The 15,448-nt window shown below is 45.1% G+C and overlaps 1 protein-coding gene across 1 annotated transcript in view; it reads left to right on the forward strand.

The window, feature by feature from the left end:
- LOC138807557 (paired box protein Pax-5-like) overlaps positions 1-5,081 on the forward strand; it is a 137,447-nt gene extending 132,366 nt beyond the window's left edge. Inside the window, exon 9 of the mRNA XM_069993320.1 lies at positions 4,897-5,081. Within this exon, the coding sequence (XP_069849421.1) occupies positions 4,897-5,081 (185 nt within the window). The remainder of the gene's footprint in view (positions 1-4,896) is intronic.
- The last annotated feature ends 10,367 nt before the right edge of the window (positions 5,082-15,448 follow it).

Genomic DNA, 15,448 nt, shown 5'->3' on the forward strand with positions numbered 1-15,448 from the left:
CTCCCTGCTGCCTAACTCCATCCACCTTCTTCACCTACCCCCTCTCCCACCACCAATGTCTTAGCCCACCAATGGACACTCAGGCTGGATCCTAACCACCTGGGTTAAAAGAAGGGATTTTCATGAAGTTTACAAGATGATGGTCTGAACCTCACAGGGTTGCTAGGATGATTAGGTGAGTTAATATATGTAAGAGTGTTTAGCATTAAATAGAGCTGTTATATCATTCGAAGTGCTACCACTTGCAGCTTGTCTGTGTTTTGTCTTGTGTGATGCTTTCTTTGCATTGGGATAGGGGTCAGAGGCACAGAAGTACCTTCAGCAGGTAGATACCGCAAGGACTTTGAAGTATCTAGAAAAGGTCTCCCCAGAAGAACAGGCTTTCAAAGTGGGGACTTGGAGATTGGGCAGAACAATATTTAACTGATAGGAATGTCAGGAAGATTTAAAAGTGGAACAGTCTGAGCAAAGGCATGGGGGAGGTTCGGGAGCTGGCACTGAGAGCAGGCATTGACAGGGCTCAAAAAGACCACCTATAGTGCACAGATTAAGAAGGTCCTAGGACAAAGACTGTTCTTAAATAGGTGGTGAAAGTTACTGAATGTAGAAAACCCACAGTTATGGACAGCTATTATCTGCCTGTTGTACCAGCATTTTCACTGGTTTTCATGGATAAACCAGCTCTCAGGACTTTCCATGTCAAGACATATACAGCTAATGGGAATGTGGGGATTTTTTCCCTTCCATATTTATTCCTCTTATGTCTCCATTTTACCTTACTGTATTGTCTGAAGACTTCAGCACAATTTTCAGTGATCATGTTGATAATAGGCTTTCTTGACATATTTTTGATTTAGGAATTTATCAGATATTTCAACAATGAAATATATTGACTTTAGGTTTAAAATCAATAGAAGATCAAAGAAGTATATTTTAATACTTACTAAAAAGTGAATACTGAATCTTAACCAGTACCTTTTCCAAATCTATGATAATTATTTGGTTTTCTTCTTTGATACATTAATATGAAATCCTGACCAACATTTACTATCAAACCATCCTTGCATATCTAGAATAAACTTCATTTGTTCATCAACTATATTGTTTCTCTAATATTGCTCAACCAGTGTTAATTAATAGCAGCAAGAATGAAGAAATTAAACAATTTGCTTCTATACTAATATATCATGAGAGTACTAATGAATCATGCGATATAAAGACAAACATCTAGTTGCGAAACTACCAACTAGGTGTTGTGATATTTTTTAATATCAGAATTATTCTAACCTGGTGAAATAAATCAGTAAGTTTTTTGGTTTAACATGTTATGGAACAATTTAATAGTTGAGAATGTATCTCTTGAAAAATTAAAAGAACTTAATGTAAACAAAAATAAGCAAAATTTGTACAAGAAGCTAAATGGTGAGGTACTTATTTTGAGAAAAGACTATTTTCCTAAGTCTTTCTGTTGTCATATCTACTGTTCTTGAGTTTAATATTGCTAATTCATGTTTTCCTTAAATGTAAGGAGGTCAGGTGCTCCTAAAATGTACCTTTTAAGCTGAGATTTCCAGATTTGCATTTTATTCTTTTATCTACACTCTCCTGTATCTCTGGTTATATCTTCTCTTCATTCCTTTTCTTCATTCATTTTTTTTATCTTGACCTAGGTTTGTCTATCTTATTGGCCTTTTAAATTGGGTTTTACTTGTTATATCTGTTCTGTTTCCTAATCACCTTTTACTTTTATTTTTTATTGATTCCTTCTTACTCCTTACCCTAGGTTGCTTTTATTGCTTTTTTATCTGGCTTTTTGAGTTGAGCGCTTCAGTGAGGCTCTGATTTTCTAAACCTTTGCTTGAGGGATCAAGGTTTTAAGCATGTGTACAGTGGCAGAAACTGTTGGCTAAACAATACCAAAAGGGCAACCCCCTACTGAAAGAAGAACCCAATCCCAGGAGGCAGGAGCACTGGACTCCAGGTCCATCCTTGCTCAGATCTAATGAGTGTTGATGCGTAAGTTCATTCCCTACTCAATGTCTTCTTCCACCAAGCAGCTGGAAGGGTGTTGGTAGCCATACAATCATATTCCTGTCAAGATAGTGCCCATCTTTTAGGAAGCAGGCTGGGCATTTATCTCCTTGTGTCCTAGCCTCCCTGCAACATGCTCATCGGTAAAAAAATAAATGATTCAGTTTCCTTCTGGGAGATACAACCAAGAAGTAATAGTGACAGTATACAGTTTGAGAATTAGTGGAGCCTCTGGACTTGTGGCCAGAAACAGAGACTGCCCTACTTCAAGGCAGCGAAGTGGGGCGGAGTGGCCAGCTGCATGAACGTTAACACTGTGTAGTCTGGAACAAGTTGCATTTTCCTCTAAGATGGGGATCCTGTCAGTACCTTACCTCCTAGGATTGTTGAGTGACTTAACCATTAAAATACTTAGGACACCATTTGGTGTTTTATAGTTGCAATGTATGTCTTTATCATTGTCATCATCAGGGTGTGAGCTTGGTGGCAGACCAGAGTGAGAGATACTTTCCTGACTGATGGGGAGGGGAGACAGTTTATTAAAGCAACTTTGCCATTGGTTGTCTTTTCTCCCTGTCATACCATCTGGCCACTGGCATCTTAATCATATACTGAGTATGTAACTTGCATGTGCTCTGTTGCTTCTGATGCCTTTATAACCACCCTGGGCCACTGACATTCTGTACCATCTGCTCCCCCTAGAGAAAGCTCTAGGCTGATGTCAAGAAATGGGCTGAAGTACCTTTTCTGCCACCTGTCCCTGTAGGACATGAGCCAGTTGTTCCCCTTCCCTACCTTAGGTCTCAGTCTTTGCACCAGGCAACAGGGGTTGGTTAATAAGAGCTCCTAAGAGCCCTTCTTGCATTGGTTCTTGAGCATGGACAAAAGAGACTGTTACTGGCTTCTGTTTCCTTAGTAAGACTAAATCTCTCAAGGTCTATGCAATTCCAACCTTGGGATAAAAAGATCTGATCCCTGGAGTTCCCACTCTACAGAGAGAAGAGCTGCCATAGAGGTCTGTGGATATTTGATTGAAGGAAGAGAGGTGAGGCACAGGAGGGGTAGTCAAGGCAACCTTAACTCCCCAGTGGCCAGTCTTACTGGCTTCAGTTTTTTTAATCCCTGCTATCATGGGGAGCCATATTAGCTCTGATGGATGCAGTGGGGGATGGAGGCTATCAGAATTCATCTTTCTCTAATGATGACTCAAGTTAAGAGACCTGAGCCAGGATGACCAACCCAAAACTAGGGAAGTGATGAGCAGAGTCAGGGAAGGACTTCTGTCTGGTGTTGCCTTGTGTTCTGGGAGGTTCTGGAAAGTAGACAGAACTGTGAAATGAAACATCTTCTGAGTGCTGCTAGTCAGTCTTTGAACGATGGCACTAGAAGGCCTTATTTATTTATTCAGATAACATTCACTGGCTCTCACCAAGGGCTTGCTTGCATTCTTTGGAAAACATTGGTTAGAGATGGCCTTCTTCTTGTGGCTACCTACTAGTAGGTCTGGGCTTCAAGACATCTACCTATGTTTCCAGGCCTCAAGGAGGCTACTATATGCTATACAGACCCATCTGACTCTGTACGGTCAGCAGTCACTCACCTATATCTCTTAGCTTCTTCTGGTTCCCCCATAACCTCCCTGTCATCACTGTCCATGTTCAGAGGAGACCAAGGTTCCACCTTCCCTCCCTAGTCCCAGGGCCACTTCATTCCCCACTACTTCTTGGGATGGCTGATAAGGGTACTTGTCTTTCTTTTTAGGACAACTGCCCGTCCACCATAGGCTAAGGTCCTCTAAGGTCCAACATCAATCACAACAGTGTGATCTCTCAAGGCCCATGTGACAGTGTTACCCATGATGACTTTGCTATATAGAACTGGCAAAAGGGTTTGAGGGGCTGTGGGCCCTTTCCCTAAGAGACAGGCAGCTCTCACCCCGTCTCTCTTATGGTGTCTCCATTCTTTCTGATCTACATTCAAGCACATTTGAATGCTTGATTGGTTTATGGATTTACTCAAAACTATAAGCCTGTAAGAGCTGGAGTCTCACCACTGGAGTGGTTACTGCTTATGGAGCAGGGCCTTCACCTATACATGCCAGGGCCAGGACCACACTTGGTATTGGGAGGAGCTCTTTGCATCATCACTGAGTGAAGGACAGCTCTAGGCCAGGGTAGGAGACACCAGTACAGGGCCAGATTTGGAACTGGAAAGTGTGAGGCAGGAATATCCCTGCCCACCCACTGTCAAAGGACAGGAGGGAAACGTGGGGGCAGGAGGGAGCACAGGAACAGGTCTGTGAAGGTTGCGATGGAGACAATGTGCAGATGGAGGATGAGGATCTGATGTTGAATGCCCATGAGAAGCAATGGAGCAGAGGTAGAGAAGTCCAAATTGTATTCCAAGAGAGGACAGCCTGGTGTCTTCAACATCAGTCACAACAGTGTGATCTCTCAAGGTCCAGGTGACAGTCTCATCCGTGGTGACTTTGTTACACAGAACTGGCAAGAGGGTTTGAGAGGCTGTGGGCCTTTCCAATAGAGATGCTGTGTGACATCTCTATTGTCCCTGCCCCATGGATGGGCCTCAGTCCTGGCTTGTTGGCTTTTGCTAAGCACAGTGAGGATGACTGGAGATATGTGTGTGTGTGTGTGTGTGTGTGTGTGTGTGTGTGTGTGTGTGTGTGTGTGTGTGTGTTTCAGAGAGAGAGAGCACATATGAGCATGCATGAGCAATGGGGGAAGCTGAGGGCACATTGGTGTTCAGTGACCAGACGTGACAAATGTGCAGACGTGTCTGGGATGCTGGGATGAGCAGCTGGCCATGGAGATGCTCACCCAGTGATTTGTTGCTTTGATTCCTCAGGCCGCGACTTGGCGAGCACAACCCTCCCCGGGTACCCTCCACACGTCCCCCCCGCTGGACAGGGCAGCTACTCTGCACCGACGCTGACAGGGATGGTGCCTGGTGAGTTTGCACTGTTGGCGTCTCCACAGCAGGCAGCGGACGGGGTTTCAGTGGGAGGGAAGCCCCCTGAACAGCCCAGCTGACCTCCACACATCTGGGAAGCAGTCCTGAATAAATCAGTAGAAGTCGGCTCAACCTGTTTCCTGCAGCTGAGTCTTTAGTGGGACTGCACTGGGGAGGACATCAGACAGAGGGTACTTGTCTGTCACTCAAGCAGCCTTGTTGGCCACATGGGGAATCTGAACATAGAAGGATCCAGGGCCAGCCAGTAAGGAGGTTCCCCTGACCTTTCTTCCTTCTGCTGACTGTCACCCCCTCTCCCTAGTGTATGTGGTATGAACCAGTCAGAAGCCTCTAAGGTGTGTTTGGTGGCCTTACTCTTTGAGGGTGAGATGATATGTTCAAGACAGTCAGGTTGTTGATGGCCTTGTCATTTGATTCTAAACTGAACACCATTGAGACCTGATCTCCTCCATCCAGCGATATGTCAGTTTCAGAAAATCTGAAAAGAGAGACATCATGTTATGTCCTCTTGCATCATGGGGACAAAGCAAGACAGTATTGTGGTACTGTGGGCTGTGTATTAAGGGAATTAGCATAGCAGAGATACCCACGGTGTTCTTTTATAAAGCATATTTTTTTAAGCACAAGAAAAATTGAATCTCTATGGGATGTTGTCATACTGTTTTCCTGGGCAGCATTGTCACCAGCTGGAGTCATTTGTAGAGGCCACATGCCCTTTTCCATGCCTGGGAATTCTAAGGGCTGATTTTCTCCAAACCCACACTACTGTCTCCCATCCCCCTCTTTGGAGCCTCAAAACTATTACTCTGAGAAGTAGAAGGATCCATTCATCCCACTTTATTAACAAGGAAATCAAGGCCAGAAAGAGGTTGGGACATGCTAAGTCACCCAGCAAGTGGAAGGCCAGGTGACACCAGAAGCCAATTAGAAACACTCTTATACCAGGTAAGAGAGATTCCCCACTTTGGGGAGCCACTTCTTAGAAGTCTGCACTCTAAGGGCAGTGCCCCTTGTTCCAGGGAACAGGGGAAGTATACCCAGCCAAGGGGCCATGCCTGTGCCCTTTCTCCCAACCCTGGAGCCCCTTCCAGTTTCATCCTCAGGGCTGTTCTTCTGAAGACAGCCCATGTCCCTGGATGAGCCTTTTGTCGGGAGGCTGACAGAGCTTGAATGTGAGGCCTAGGTGTCCCACAGGTGTGTGAGGTCCTTCATGGTAAAGAGTAGAGCCAGGGTTGCGGAGAGCAGTGTGTCAGGTGATGGTAAGGTGAGCATTTCCCACACTGCATACCCTGGCATGGAACACCAAGGAGCCCCAGAATTCTAAATTCCAGCCCAGCCTTCTAGATTGTGTTGAAGACATGTTTAACAAGGTGGGAGGATGAAGCATATTTCATTTAACGGTTTGTTAGCTTGATTTATGCCTTTTAAATTTGAGACATATGGGCAATGGCCTCTGAGTACACTCTTGCCCTGGGCCTTGCCAATGCTGGTGAGGCCTGCCAGGTTCCCGAGCAAAACCTGTGCCTTTCTGCTGCTAGAGGAAAACAAGAGGTTGTGGAACACGCACATCCTCCCCACCCTGTCCCCCTAATGCACACCTTTGGATCCTCATTGCCCAACCTTTCGCAAGGTAGGATGGATCCCTAGCCACATGCAGGAATGACCCTGCTCCTTTATGGAGCATTTTGTAGGGTGCAAAGTACTTTTATCTAGCAAACCCATGGAGTGAGCCAGCTCAGTTAATCTCAGTTTCTAGGAGGGCTGAGACCCAGAGAAGTCAGGGAGCTTTCGAAGGCTGCTTAGTTTATGGATGGAAGACTTGACCCCAGTAAGGCTGCCCTGCACAGTGCTGCCCATGGCTTTCTAAGTCTATGGACTCTAGCTTCTCAGGGATGGTAGGAGCAGCAGCCTGGGACCCCTTCCCAAGCGCATGTTAGCAGGTAAAGCTGAGGCCACCCCAGTGCAAACACCCAGGAGACCAGGTCAGAAAAGTAGCTGAACTTCCTCAAGTTTGTCTAAACATAACCTGTCCTCTGGCCTCCTGATTCTTATAGCCCTAATTACCAGGCTCCATATACAAATGGCTATGGGCCAGGCAGAGTTCCCAGTGGGATGGCAGCTCCTCATCCATTAATGGTGGAAGCAAGAATCACAAAATCAAGCAAGAGCATAGATTAACTAGGCTGCTGGCAGCAATTGGACAGGGATGACCACAGAGTCTTCTGGGACTCAGTCTTCTGGAAGAGGGAAGGTACATAGTGTAGAGGCAGAAAACAGAAATTTGGACAGCAGATCTGCTACACAGAAGTCCCTGATTTCCTCCGTGTGTGTGTGTGTGTGTGTGTGTGTGTGTGTGTGTGTGTGTGTGTGTGTGTGTGTGTGTGTGTGTGTGTGTGTGGCACTGGTCCTTGGGCTTGAACCCATGGTCTGGGCACTGTCACTGAGCTTTGAGCTTTCTTGCTCAAGGATAGTGCTCTACCACTTGAGCCACAGCTCCATTTCTGACTTTTTTGGGGGTGTTTAATTGGAGATAAATTTCACAAACTTTCCTACCCAGGCTGGCTTTGAACGGCGATCCTCAGATCTCAGCCTTCTGAGTAGCTAGGATTACAGGTGTAAGCCACCAATGCCCTGCTTGATTTCCTCCTTGTATCTCTGCCTCCATTCCTCCATCGTTGAAACTCCCTTCTCTCCTGCTCCTTCTCTCGCCTGGCTGTGTGCTTTCTCTTCTCCTGCACCTGCAGTACTCAGTGCCAAGCCCAATATCAGAACTGGGGTTCAGACTCAACAAGTACAACCCTTAGTTCCAGTTCCTTAGTGCCCCAGCGATCATACCTTTGGGACTCATGTTTCTAACACTGTTTTCAACCTCTGTTTCGTGGATAGCTTGCACACATTGTCTTTGCAGGGAATGCTGCTAGCACAGAGAGGACTCACTTTACAACAGAGCTGGTCCTGGCCTGCCTCAGGTTTCACCATGGTCTGATTCCAACTTACCTTTCCATCTTCTTTACTCAGGCCTCCTCCCCTTCCGCCACCTGCTGAACATCTTGGATTCCTTAAAAAAATCTTTAAGTAATTTTACAAACGGGTTACCATTTCAGTTTATAAGTACAATGCATTTTGATCAATTTTAGACCTTTCATCATTGTATTCTTGGATTTTTGCCAGCCAATGACCTTCTTCATCCTGGGCCCTTGACTGGAGCACTTCCCACATTAACCTCACCTTTGAGGTGGTGGTGAAATATCCCCTCAAGGCCAGTGAAACATCCCTTTCATCATGAAATGTTCTGGTATGAACTCAGAGGACTAATGGTTTATACCCATCCTCTGTGCCTAGGCTGTCATTGGGATCTTCCTAACATGGTGTACTCTCCCCAGCTTTGGCACATACTTGGTCCTTTCTATGAGTGCTGGCTAAGGAAGAGAAGCAGGAAGATTATATTGCTGTGTGTGTTCGTTTCTTGTGGAAGCTATAACAAGTTCCAGTCTTGATGCTTTAAACAACAGAAACATATTCTCTCACAGTCCTATAGTCCAGAAGTCTGAAATCAGTATTTCACACTGCTGGTCACCTTTCCTCTCCCAGCTTCATGTGGTTTGGCTTTCCTTCTCATGGCCGCATTACTCCACAGCAAGGATCTTTAATTGCTCTTAGCTACATTTTCTCATTCTTAACTCTATATACCAAAGCTCTTCCTTCTTCCCTTTTCTGAGGATGTGCATGTATTTAGAGCTCACTCAGGTAATCCAGGACCACCTCCCTGTCTCAAGTTCCTGACTTTATCACACCTACCAAGACACACCCTCTTTTGTCCTAGAAAGTGAATATCACAGGTTACAAATAAGGACCCTTCACATAGAAGATCTCAGGGGTTAGATCCTGGGCATACCACAGCCTATTTGAGGATTTCACCTTTATATTTGTTCAGATTTCATAGTCTCTGAGGCTTCTGAATCTGTGAGGTGTTCCCTCCATTAGATCCCATTATAGATCCAAGGGCCTGTTGGTGTGTTTAGAGAAAACATCTGGCCAGGCTCCAGGGAAGCTGTTTATATTGCTTCCTTTGCTGGGAGGCAGCTGTACTGTGACTTCAGTTTCTGGTCGGTTTCGCTGCATGGAAATCTTCTCCCTCTCGTCTGCCCCTAGGCAGGCCATGGAATCTACTGGGAAACCAGAACCTCCCAGGCTGTTTTCCCACTGTAGGCCTTGGGAAACACTTGGCTGTCACTGCTTCCATTGATAAGTGAAGTACCATTTATAGTATTTACTTTCAGGAAACACAGAGGAAGGATTATTTCCAGGGTACAATTGGGCAGTTGAACTTTGGGGGTCAAAAAAACAAATGTAATATTTTTCTATAGTAAACATGAGTCTGTTGGCCTGGACTCATGCTTGCTTTGAATCCTACCTGTCCCTCTGGCCCCCAAGTTCTTCACATCTGCATAACACGACTTCTTGTTCTTCTAAAGTGCTTGTAGATTGTTTCTGTAGCTCTGCAAATTCCGTATAGCCTTTTGCTGATTGAAGAAAGCTTATTATATCAGCTTAGGATGGGCATAGATTTTAGATTCTGTTTTCATCGGGTCTCAGCAAATGCCAAAAGTTTTGCACCAAAGGCTTTAGTGTCTTGATCGGTATAACTACTTGATTCCTGCTTGAAGGTATTTGTGCAAACTAACAGATATTGACATGGCATTTGAAACTCTTAAAAATTCTGGGCTAGGAAAAAAAAACCTATAAAAAAAATTCTGGGCTAGAGAGAATAGGAGGGGGAGCTCACTGCCCTTTGGCTTCGGTGAGTCTAAAAACAAGGTAAATGTCGTTGAGAAGAACCAGTCAAGGCATCACAGCCCCCCACCAAGCGCCTTATTCAACTCTTGTTTGGGGACTGAAAACCAAAATATCAGAAAGTCCTAGCATTGTCATTGTCTTCCTTCCCTGGGCTGCAGTAGATGCAGAAGCTGATTGATGAGAGGTCAGTAGAGCAGTGTATGTGCATGAACATGGTTGGATCTCTATGGTCCTAGGCACTCTACTTGCCATGGGTTGGTGGTCATTATTCTTTCTAGAGCCTTGCAATTAAATTGCTCACTGAACTTTTACAATAGTTTTGATTCTCTTGAAGTAGAAGGGGAGGGGAGGGCTGAAGTGGGTGCCCGAGCCTAGAGGAGAAACATGGAATGGATTCAAGGTGAGAGTAAGCATAGTCCCATTACACTCCAGCAGGAGGAATGAGGCACCTGCATCTTCCCATTTCAGCACCTGTGGCCTCCTCTGCTTAAAGGATTCAACCCCTCTCTCTGCCTAGCCTGCTTGGTTCCCTCACACTCTTTTGTGTTTCCCCTACTCAGAGAGACCTACCCTAATGACCTCAAAATATTAGCTTCCTACGGCTGCTAAAAACAAATTACCACTATCAGAAATACATTATCTTCAATTTTGAAATTCAAAAGTCTCACTGGCTAGTCAAGGACAGGGCTGAGTTCCTTTTGGAAACTTCAGGGGAGAATTATGATCTTCTTTTCTCCACTTTGTAGATGCTGCCCACGAATGAGGTTTATGGCCTCATTTGCTTCATCTTCAAAGCTGACAACATTGAGCCAAGTCATATCAAGTCATATAATGCTGTCACCTCTCTTTTCCCTGGCCTCCCTCTCTTCATAGGACTCCTGTGTGATTATATTGAGTTTATTTACATAATCCAGAATAATCCTTTTTTTCTTCAGGACTGCTAATTTGGAACCTCAATTCTCTCTACAAACTTATTTTCACTTTGTCACAGAACCTTACCTAGCTAGGTATTAGGATGTTAGATCTCTTCACGTGTATAAGGGAATATCATTCTGCCTGTTACAACTAGGACACCCACAATTCTTCTCTTAAGCAACCTGATGTTTTCATTTATGGCACTAAGCAAAAAAAAAAAAAAAAAAAAGCTGGAGTAGTTTAATGAGTGGTTTTCTTGTTGCTTTCCTGGCTTCCTTTGGGTCTGTATGGTACACAGAGTCATACAACAATCAAGGCTGTGTGTGTTGTTTACTATTACATCTTTGTTTCCTGGCAGAGTGCCTAATACCTAATAGTATTGAAGAAAAAGCAGTTGAAGTCAAACTGGAGACTTTTAGGTTGGGCTACTAATGACAGCTTAGCCCAATCTGTGTATCCCTTACAGACTCTGGGGCTGGAGTCATACAGTCATGGATGCCGGGGCTGGCCTTGGTCTGAGAGCAGTAGGACTGGGGCTCAGTAGTCATGTGATGTAGCAGTAACAGGCTGGTGGTGATAAGTGGGAACTCTGGAGTGAGACTACCTAGTTTGGAAGCATGGCCTCACTTCTCTGTAGCTGTGTGACTTAAAAGCAAGTTATATAACTCTGACCCTCGTTTCCTCCTCACCTTAAAAGGGGATGACAATAATTAATGACATCATACACGTAGAAAGCTTAGAACTTTGCCTGGCACATATTAAGCACAGCATTAGTTTGTATCAATACTCTGATAACTAGTATAGAGGTGTGAGCTAGGTATAGTGGTGAAGATAAAAGCCTGGTTGGCAGTCTGCACCTGGCCTAGCCTACGCAGCCTCACATCAAGAGCTTTCTAGTGGAGTTCATACCCATCCATCAATGAGACAGCCACTGGAGAAAAATGTAATCACAGGGAGATATCACCAAGTGTCCAGGAGTGGTACACACTCTGAACATCGTGTGCCTGGAGAGAGGCCCCTGGGGTGGGTGCAATTGAGAAGAACATTTTGAGCAGGGCATCAGCTTAGTTCTGAGGATCACAAATCAAAGAGTCTGGGCAAGAAGGTCCATGAGACTCTTAAACTCCATTTAACTGCCAAAAAGCCAAAAAAGTAGAGCGGTGGATCATGTGGCAGAGCACTAGTCTTGAGCAAAAATGCTAAGGATAGTGCCAGGCCCTGAGTTTAAGCCCTAGTAGCAACGTGCAGGTATGTGTACACACACACACACACACACACACACACACACACACACACACACACACACACACACACACACACACACACACACACACACACACAGAGGAAAGCTGGCAAAAAAAAGGCCCTTAGGAAAGGCTGTGAAAAGTGCTTGTTTGATTATCTTAAAAGGAGGGCAAAGGCTGGCCTGAGGCCGGCATTGGCTGTGGGCTATAGTCTAGCTGGCCCAGGTCAGATAAATGGAATTGGCAGGAAAAAAAGCTGATTGAGAAGAAGGCTGACAAATACATTTGTGATTTGGTTTTAGACTTGAATAAGATTAGATCTGAGGCTTGGTTTTGAACTTTGATAAGGTTAAGATTTGGGTTTGGCAACTCTTGGAGGCCAAGTAGACATACACATGAGACTCTTGCAAACAGAAGGGAAAGCAGGCTAAGTGTAGGGGTGAGGTCTGGTCATGTAGGCCTGCCCCAAGAGAAACGGGCATTGTGGAAAGTGTGACTTCACCACTGGTAGCTGTGCAACCCGCATGGCTTTGTGATCTTTCTGATTCTGCCGTGGCTACTGCTTGTGAGCATTGTTGTTTTGCAGGCACTAGCTATGTATGATGGGGAGGGTATTGAGCCCATACCTGATTCTGACTGAGTCTTCTTGTCTGGACTGCTCTATGGAAAGCACACAGGCTTGTTTGGTATTTTATCAAAGGTAAATTATGTCCCATACATGTCCAGAGGCATGATTGAGACCAGCAAATAGGCGTCATTGGGGTACTTTGTTCATTCCTGCATAAAGAACCTTCCACATAATTAGAAAGGAAGCCATTAGAATGGGCAGGCTTTGGGAAGCCAGCAGAAGCCAGTACAAACTTGGAGGAAACTTCAGCATCAGATAGGAAGTAAGTATTCCCTGGGTATCTCTCTAGACCAAGCATCTGGGTTCTTAGTCCAAGCATGGTTGGTAGCTCTGCTTTGCTCTACCTCTGATTTCTTCTTTCCTGGTGGCTTCTGACCTTGGTGCTTTCCAAACCTTTGTCAACCTTGTCCTACTAGCTCCAGAGCACACACTTGTTGCTCGTCTCTGACTCTTTGCCGCCCTCTAGTGGCTACTAGTCACCCTGTCACACCAGGAAGGTAGAATAAACATAACCAGTGTGAAGTTGAGGGGCTATGATTCATTCATTCTTCAAACATTTCCTGAGAGAAACTGGGGACCAGTTCTTGGATAGGTGCTGCACAGCAAACACATCTGTTGCCCTCAGGAAAAGTACAATTTAGTTGAGATGGATATTCAAATACATCCCTTCTTATATGTATAGCTCAAGTAGTAGAGCACCAACCCTGAGCAAGCTAGCTAACTGAGAGTACAAGGCCCTGAGGTCAAGCCCAAGAATTGGCACACAGAAAATTGCTCTATGCTATGCTAAGAGATAAACCTTAGGACTGCACAAAGTACCTAGGAAGCCACGGGAGGAAGCTGATAAGGTAAAGGGGCAAATAGGCGTAGGGGTGAGGGGAAGAACTGGGAGGACTTCTTAAAGAGGCCATTTGAGCTGGGCCTCAAAGGATTGGTGTTCTAGTCTAGCAGGACACCAGAAGAGCATAAGAAGTCCCAGAGGGACCAAAGAACATGGGATCCCATAGGAGTTGGGAGTGATAGAAGACTGGAGGTAGGGGCTGGAGGGAAGAGCTGGAAGGGTAGCAGGGTCTGATGGAGAAAGGCCTTTGCTAATCTTATGGCACAAAGTCTTGTATCCAGTAGCCTTGCCTGCAGGCACATACTACACAGAGATCTCAGAGTCTGAGAGATTAACTTGCCTGACATGAGAGAGGTGCCTGTGCCCTCATAGAATAGGTAACCCAAGGAATCTAAAGTGACACTGGGATCAGGGACAAACTGATTTTTATGCAGAATTCCTAGGCTTTTGGCTATACTTGGAAAGAAAAGAAATCTTGGATATGGGAAGGATGCTGGAGCCCTGAGGTCCTGCTTGAATTGTTATACTCATAGTGAACTTTGGGCTCTCTCTCTCTCTCTCTCTCTCTCTCTCTCTCTCTCTCTCTCTCTCTCTCTCTGTCTCTCTCTGTCTCTCTCTGTCTCTCTCTGTCTCTCTCTCTCTCTCTCTCTCTCTCTCTCTCTCTCTCTCTCTCTCTCTCTCTCTCTCTCTCTCTCTCTCTCTCTCTCTCTCTCTCCTACTACAGTGTAAACTCAGGGTCTCTGACTTGCTAATCAGGAACTCTACCACTTAAGCCATACCCTTAGTCCTCCTTTTGGCTTTGGCTTTTTTTTTTTCATTCTTTGCTGGACAGTCTGATCTCTGCCTCCTCAGTAGCTGGAATGACAAGCAGCAACTTCCTGCCCTGCCCTCTTCCTGCTCCCTCTTAAAACATGAGGCAGGGGGAGTAGGGACACTGAGCTGATACTCCCCAGGGGGTTCCTTGGTCCTGTCATTCCAGGGTTGCTAACATGTAAGTTCTGGCCTGCTGGTGTCACCTCTAGATGAACTGTAGGACTCCTCCGGCCCTGCTGCCTCTGTTCTAAGAGAATGATAAATACTTCCATGTTCCCTTCAGGTTTGGAGTTGTGAAATGAGAAGGACATTTCTGGACTGTCATGTGCTCTGCCCCAAACCAGGTTCCTGGAAACACCTGTACCTTATTATACTGATACTGTACTGGAGGTCCTGGGGGCACAAATGCCTTTGTGTTTGGAACGGCTTTGAATTGGAGGTCACATGTTTTCCCAAGTCTCTGATGGTGGTGGGACCCCTCCCTACCATGTATTAGGGCTTCCATCCAAGAGTGTCCAGGGCTCAGACCAGCCTCTTCCTCAACTAAACAATAGCAGTTTTATTCTTTTTGTCTGTCTTTCTGCTTTTCTCCCACTACTTGTAAAGGAATCTTAGTCCGACTAGACCTGATCTCCTGCAAGAAGAGGCAGACGTTCCCCCACAAGCTGTCTATAATATCCCGTTCACTCCCCTGCCACACAAACACACACACACACACACACCTGCCAGACTATGAACAGGGTGCAGCGCCCCAGACAGGCCCCAGGCTAAAAGCCTAAGAGTTTTTCAGGAATTTACAAGAATCTGAGACCTGAACAAAATTCCAATTGCCTATAAAAGTAAAAAGGAAACTAGGAAGCTGCCATTAATAAATGTTACATGAAATGCCTACACATGGTAACACTGACTTCATTAACTATTCAATTGAGAGCTCATAAAAATTTCATTACATTTGAAAACAATTTTTAGGTGAGATTTTCTCCCTTTGCAGGGGTTTCTTCGTCTGTGCTTTAATTGCTGAGAAATCATAGTTAATCATCAACTAAATTGCTATAGCCCAAAATTTCAGAAGCAAAATTATAAAAATAATCTTCATGATGATGATGGCATTGAATATATTGTGCATTTAATGTACTGTGAGGTGGAGTAAAGAGGGGTTTTCATGAGTGGTATCTGAGTGGCTAGGGA

The sequence above is a fragment of the Dipodomys merriami genome, unplaced genomic scaffold (assembly GCF_024711535.1).
Source record: "Dipodomys merriami isolate MVZ:Mamm:240054 unplaced genomic scaffold, mDipMer1.0.p SCAF_420, whole genome shotgun sequence".
NCBI lineage: Eukaryota > Metazoa > Chordata > Mammalia > Rodentia > Heteromyidae > Dipodomys > Dipodomys merriami.